The 6,477-nt window shown below is 39.1% G+C and overlaps 2 protein-coding genes across 2 annotated transcripts in view; one reads left to right on the top strand and one right to left on the bottom strand.

Annotated features, from left to right (window-relative positions):
* OSBPL10 (oxysterol binding protein like 10) overlaps positions 1-6,477 on the bottom strand; it is a 492,302-nt gene that overhangs the window by 293,184 nt on the left and 192,641 nt on the right. The gene's annotated exons all lie outside the window — the stretch shown is intronic.
* The window catches only part of CNOT10 (CCR4-NOT transcription complex subunit 10), a 58,532-nt gene continuing 52,147 nt past the window's right edge, over positions 93-6,477 (top strand). Inside the window, exon 1 of the mRNA XM_021525876.2 lies at positions 93-248. Within this exon, the coding sequence (XP_021381551.1) occupies positions 134-248 (115 nt within the window). The 5' untranslated portion in view covers positions 93-133. The remainder of the gene's footprint in view (positions 249-6,477) is intronic.

Below are 6,477 nucleotides of genomic sequence, written 5' to 3'. Positions count from 1 at the left end.
GCGGCGCCGGCGGGGACCCGGATGTGGGGGGCGGGGCCGGGGCGGGGCAGCGCCGCTCCCCTCGGCCGCGTCCCGCAGCGGCCAGCGGCTCCCGGCCCGGCCCGGCCCGGCCCGGCTCGGCTCGGCTCCCGGCATGGCCCGGCTCGGCTCCCGGCCCGGCCGCTGTCAGCGCTGCTCCGCCGTGCCCGGTGTTGCCATGGCTCCCCGGGCAGCCCGGCCCTGCAGGAAGCACCTCTCGCCCAAGAGAAGTAAGTGCGGCTCAGGGGCAAGATGTGCCTTTCGGGGAGGACGGCGTGGTCACCCTCTCGAGAGGCCTCGTTACTTGGTGTTCCTTCGCGAGTAGCGCTTGAGAATTCGGAAAAGATGGGTCACATCAGCATCATTTGAACAGATCGACTTTGGCTAGAAGTTCCAGGAGAAGCAAGCGTGCCAACCCTCTCCTTATACGTTTCCTAGGGTAACACAAGAATGGTGCTAAATTCTGTAAAAATTCAGTGGGTGAGTTTTGTCCCTTAAGGGGAATTCAGGGAAAACCTAACGCAGGGGTTGTTTCTTTGTGTCCCCCCTTTTATACAAAGGATTCACGTTCCCAGGGACTCTGGCTGTGGGGAAAGGTATTGGCTATATTAGCGACTTATGTGTGCCATCAGTTTGTACTTTTTTTCTTGCTGCTCTATTGATTTTTTTTCCCCTAGAAAACACTGATTTTAAGTAGTATTTTGAAACAGGAAAAAAAAAATTGTTTTTCTTAGACACGTTTCTCTCAATGGCTCTCTGTTGCTTTGCAACCCAAAATACAGACATTTCTTTCACATTTGTTGTTTTAATAGGGACCAGCTGTTGTAACATGTAGGTCACCATTCATGAAAGTGTATTTCTTTCAGGTACTTCAGGTATAAAATAAGTGAAATGATGGTAGCCATATGCTGAATTGGAGGTATCTGTCACAGTAGGTGCACAGTTATTGATCAGAAGTATTTTGCCATGGACAGAATGTAGGTGCAGAAGACTCACAAAGTTTTGATGTTGGTGCATTATCTGCTAAACAGGGATCACTGAATAGATGAATGCTGCTGAAAAGCTGCCAAGAAAAAAACCTTTCTGCATGACTACCCTGCAAGGCCTCCTTATTGCCTGCCTTCACCTGTTATCTCTGGTTTTCATCACTCTTGGGCCAACTGACTTAAATCACAGAAATACAGAAAAATTGATGATTGAAAGGGCTGAATAACTCTGCTAATTTAATGAGCTGAATCAGCTTGTGAGAAGTGTTTGACAAGCAGCAGAGCCAATACAAAGGGTGGGGAACCGAATTGACCAGAGAGTAAGGGGAAAAGAAGGGTAAAGTTTGAATTTGGAAAGAGTGGGATGGGAATGCTCATCTGTTTACTGTCACAGCTCAGCTGCAGGTTGAGTTCATGTTCTAAGAGAAAGGGGAAAATACACAAAGAACCCCAACAGATTCTTGAATACATTTCCTAACAGAAACAACTTCATAGAGTCCAAACTTCAGCCAGCTACTTCAATCAAAAGGTATGACATTGTTTTTAATATAATATGAGAAATGGATTGCTGTTTATCCTGGTGTGTGGTTTTTAAATTTTTGTGAAACTTTATTAAAAAGGGGAAGATCACTGAAATTTGATGAATTAGCTTTAAACACCTCACTTGCAGAGGCACTGAAAGTAAGGAGAGTTTTCAACTACTTCATGTTGCTTGTTATTTTAAATTATGTTTTTTATAACATTGTTCATATGTGAACGATATTCAATTGAGATATGTAAATAACATAATGCTAGGACTTTTTTAGAAGTTAGAATGTAGATGACAGAAGTAATATTTAAATATGTTAAAGTAGAAAATAAAAAGCTACAAGGAAGAATGGTGATAATAAAAGCTTGCTACTTTGTGCTGAGTTAGGAACATATTGCGGTTAAGAAAAGATGGTGCAACTTTCCAGATTTTTTACTATTATAGAGGCTAATATTGCTATCTGTGGGGAAAAAAAAAACAGCCTGGTAATTATAAAGCTATCCAGGATTATTCACAGATTATTCTTTCTCCCTCCTCCTTCCCCTGACATCCATTCATTCTGGCATCTTTTTAAGGTGGCTTTCACTGCCTCATTCTCTTGTCATGGAGGATTTTGCTGTGTACCTGTGAAGGAATGTGTATAGTTAAAATTCCCTGGGGATTCACTTACCAGATTGTCACACATGAAGTTTTGATGGTGGTTGTGTGATGTGTTTTCTACCTTTAGCAGAAGGCATCCCACCCCTCCCATCCAGCCCCCTCTCCATTTTATTTTTGTCTTAAGAGTTGCAGAGGAGAAAGTGAAAATGGAAATGCTTGGTCATCATGCTCTCTCAGGTTAGGTTACAAAAAAATCAGGATGGAAGCAAAAATGTTGAGAGAATCAAGCCTTCATCAACTGCAGTGTGCTGATAGAATATCCCAATTAAATTATTCATAGAGTTAGCTGTACAGCATGACAGAAAGAGGAAATTTAGGAAAGCTACAATGAAGCAACCATAGAAATGCAGGGGGGAAATCAGTAATACTTTTTTCCTTTCCTACCCTGTGAAATAGCTGCCAGAATTATCTTGCAAATGTATAGTAAAAACCGCTCCGAGTAGCATTTTCAAAAATGAGGGACGGATGCCTAGCAAACATTAAAGCCTCATTTTCTTCTACCTCACCCAACCTGTAGCTATTTATCCAAGGGCATTAAATACAAGGCCTTACCTGCTATCAAATTGTAAGTTTTGAAGTTAAAGTTTTTGATTTGATACTATGTTATACTCAGTGGCTGGGATACTTACAGAGGTAGGTGTGCCTATACAATACAAAGGTAACGAAGAAACAGGTCCCTCAACTATGCTGAGAAATCACATGTTTTCAGCTGGTGATTGTTACAACCGTTCTAACTGGAAACAGCACTGCCAACAGCTTAACTGCGCACATGCACAAGAGTAAACTAACTGCAGCAGCTTCTCACTGGTGAAATAATGTAATTTCCTAATACAGGCATACTGTCCATCCCTCTGTGAGTCGCCCTGGGGTGATGCTGAAGAGCAGACTCTGGGAGGGAGCCAGCTGTGCCAGCTGTGCTGACCAAGGAGGCACCAACAGGGGGACACCACCTGTGCATCCTGGGAGTGCAGTCTTGCTTTCTCTCACACTGTGCCTTTTCACTTTCTCATGTGTTTTGACTCTCCTGTGCTTGTTCTTAACAGGAGGCTCCTTGTTGTCTGTCTCTCTTCACTTAAAAACTTTTGTCTGAGTTAGCAGTGTATGAAATTCAAAAAGTAATGGTCCAGCTTCCCTGTATGTGTCTATTGTCAGTGGCCAAATACTATAAAATTGTTTGCAAATTTAGAAGGTATTTTTTTCGTAAGCCTGTGGAAATGAATTTTTATAGTTCAATTACATTTAAAAGATCCAGTTTGGTTTCTTAGAGAGACTTTTGCCTTTAAGGCAAAACTAGCTTCTTAGCAATGTTGACCTTGTTGTTGAAATCAAAATTATAGAGGTCACTGTGCTCAATACATGCTTGTAGTTTGCTGTGCAAAAAGCTTCCCTTTGGAAAGGCAGCAATGAAGAAGCAGAATACATAAAATTTCCAAAAAGATGTCTTGTTGCCTTTGGTTGCAATGTATTCAGAAGTATAAAACTAAGTCTTTCAAAGAGAAAGACTGGGTGATTTATCATTATTCTGATTATTTATCAGAATTTGTATGCAGTTAATATTCAGAAAGCATTTATGAAGTTGGTAATGATTTTTGAAAGTGGCTTTTCTAGTATTAATAGCCAGTCATCTGAAACTTAATCTTGAAAGTGAATTACTAAGTGAATTACAACATTCAAGTTATTCTGTCAAGAAATGAAAAAAATGTATGACTTACCTGAATAGTTGCAATAGCAAATTTGCAAATGGATTACTTTAGCACAGAATTAATATTTCAATCTGTGTGCTAAAAAAATTTGTTAATATGAACTGTATAGATAATCCTTAAGAATAACAAACATGTCTCAGGAGCCTTACTGGGATTAATCCTAAGAAATACTAGACTCTGACTAGTTTTGTGTATCACATTTCTGTTTTTCACTTGACCAATAAATCTTGTTATTCATCCAGTTATGGGTTGTGCTGGTTGGTAACATAAGCTCTGCAGACCGTGCAGCTATGTACCACTTAGTTTAAATTTATTTTCTACATGCTGCGCTGTAAATTTTTAAGAATGGTCAGGACTAGCTAACTGTGAAGCAGTATATTATGGCCTGCTGAAAAGGAGAGAAAAACTGTTTTATTTCAGTGTTTGATTTTTGAATCTAAATTTGTTACCAGAACATCTTAAACATATGTTTAAGTACACCCTTAAAATTACTTGGAATCAGTGGGATTTAAAATGTGCTTTACATGTCTCATTGATGATTAAAAATATGTGCTTACTGTGAATATATAGAAGATGCATAACCATGGAGGGTCTGATCTGAGTGTCCTTGTTTTCCATTGGGAGACCAGGTACATTCCCTCTCAAGGCACATTCAGCTCTTTCATGGGCACATGGTGTAAGTACAATTGTTCCATTGGTTTGAGGAGGATAATTTCTTCCAAGAATGAAATGTCTCAGGTTTGGTTTGGTTATTTGATACAATATTGTTTATTCAGAAAAAATATATATGGATAAATAATTTTTCAGATTAATGTAGAGGCAGTCAGCAGCAGGCACTTCTCTGTGTTTTGTTTACAATTCTGCCTTTTTAGGGAGTTCTTTACCTCAGGGAGCTGAATGATTGTTTCTCAAGTAACTGTTTTCTTTATAATGGCTTTTTGGTTGCTAGATGGCATGGCTACTTGGATAGGCTAACATAAAATAAGGATGTGTTTGTGGTGTGGCAGCTACTTTATGCATGTTGTCTCAAGGTAACCATGAAGATTTTAGTGTTTGCTCTGTCTTCAGTAGGAATAAGATATTTTCCATTTACTGCAAAATGAGAATGATACATGTAATGTCCTCAGTTTGTTTTTTTTTTTCCACAATCTAGTCTTTAAAGCCCTAGAGAGTTCAAATATATATATATATGTATATATATGTACTTTCTTAAACTACTGGATTAGAAATCACAATTTTAGCTAAGTGGTACATTGTTTCATATGTTGGAGGAAGATATTCTTTTCCATATTACTTTTGATATGAAAATCTTTGGTGATGGATGATGTATGTTCAATAAAATTGCCTGGTAAAATCATCCTCCTCCTCAGAACTGTATAAATGGATGACTTTGGTTAGTATAATCAAGTTATGAATGTGTGACTAACCTGTACTGTGCTCTCTGTGAATTGGTAGAAAAACATAGCCCAAACAGAAAATAAACAAAAAATTGACCATATGAGAAACTGCCTTAGAATAGCCTTAAAATGTCTTAGGATGTCTAACAGAAAACCAAAAAAAGTTATTAATATGATAAGAAGTGAAATAGTGGCAATGAGAGTTGAGAGTTCTCACTTGAAGGCAAACCTAAAAGAAATAATACATTCAGTAAACAGAATTATGAAGGTTCTTTAGCATGGAAGGAGGCCCGATTGTTTTTGGATTTTTTTTGGCTTTTGTTTAAATTCTGGTGAGAGCTATCCTTATGTTGTATTAAGAGATGTGATGCACAAAAACAATGAGCAGAACTGCCTGCAGAGTGCCAAGAATATGTGTGGTTGAGACACATTTTAACACGTAAGGCAACATTTGAAGAATAGGGAGGGGGGATGCCATAGGATGAGGGGAGAGCCTCAGATCTCAGCACAAGGCTTTTGTAGCTGTCCTTGAGATAAACAGAGCAATGGGACAGAGCCATGATGCTCCTTTGCCTGACTGGTTAAAAATAAGCACTGTACACACTTCATATGCATCTCTCCCTTGAATGTGTGGGAGGAGAGAAAAAGCCACACAGGAACAGATGCTCTGTTCTTGTCCTGTTCATGGCACCCTCCTGGGTTCTTATCCCTGCCCTTCACCCAGTGATGCCACACTCGAGGAAAGGCCTCTGTTTGATTCTTAATCCCTGTAGGATGGGAGCACATCTGTGGATGGAGTTGAGAATTAACTGATTTTTTTATAAGTGTATTGACTCATAATAAAGGAATAAATATTTCATCTTGTGGACCATAAAAACAATTTCTCATTATTTTGGTAAGAATCTTGACAGGATAAAGAAAAAGGATCAAATTTTAATTTGGGGAAGTACTATTCTATGAAACTGATTCACAGCAAGTATACCTGAGTGAGTAAAATACCAGAGAAAAGTAAGGAAAATAAAATCTTGATTTATTCAGCATTACATATTTTCTAAGAAAATCAGGGTGGGTCTTTTCCCCCGAAACACTATAGTTGTCCAGCATTCTGTTTGTCACTTGGGCTTCCTGTGTTTGGTTTAATTTTTTTTCTCTAAATTCTTTGCAAACTGTCAATGCAGTATCTA

Source organism: Lonchura striata, chromosome 1 (assembly GCF_046129695.1).
Source record: "Lonchura striata isolate bLonStr1 chromosome 1, bLonStr1.mat, whole genome shotgun sequence".
Taxonomy (NCBI): Eukaryota; Metazoa; Chordata; class Aves; order Passeriformes; family Estrildidae; genus Lonchura; species Lonchura striata.
This window is presented reverse-complemented; position numbering and strand designations above follow the sequence as displayed.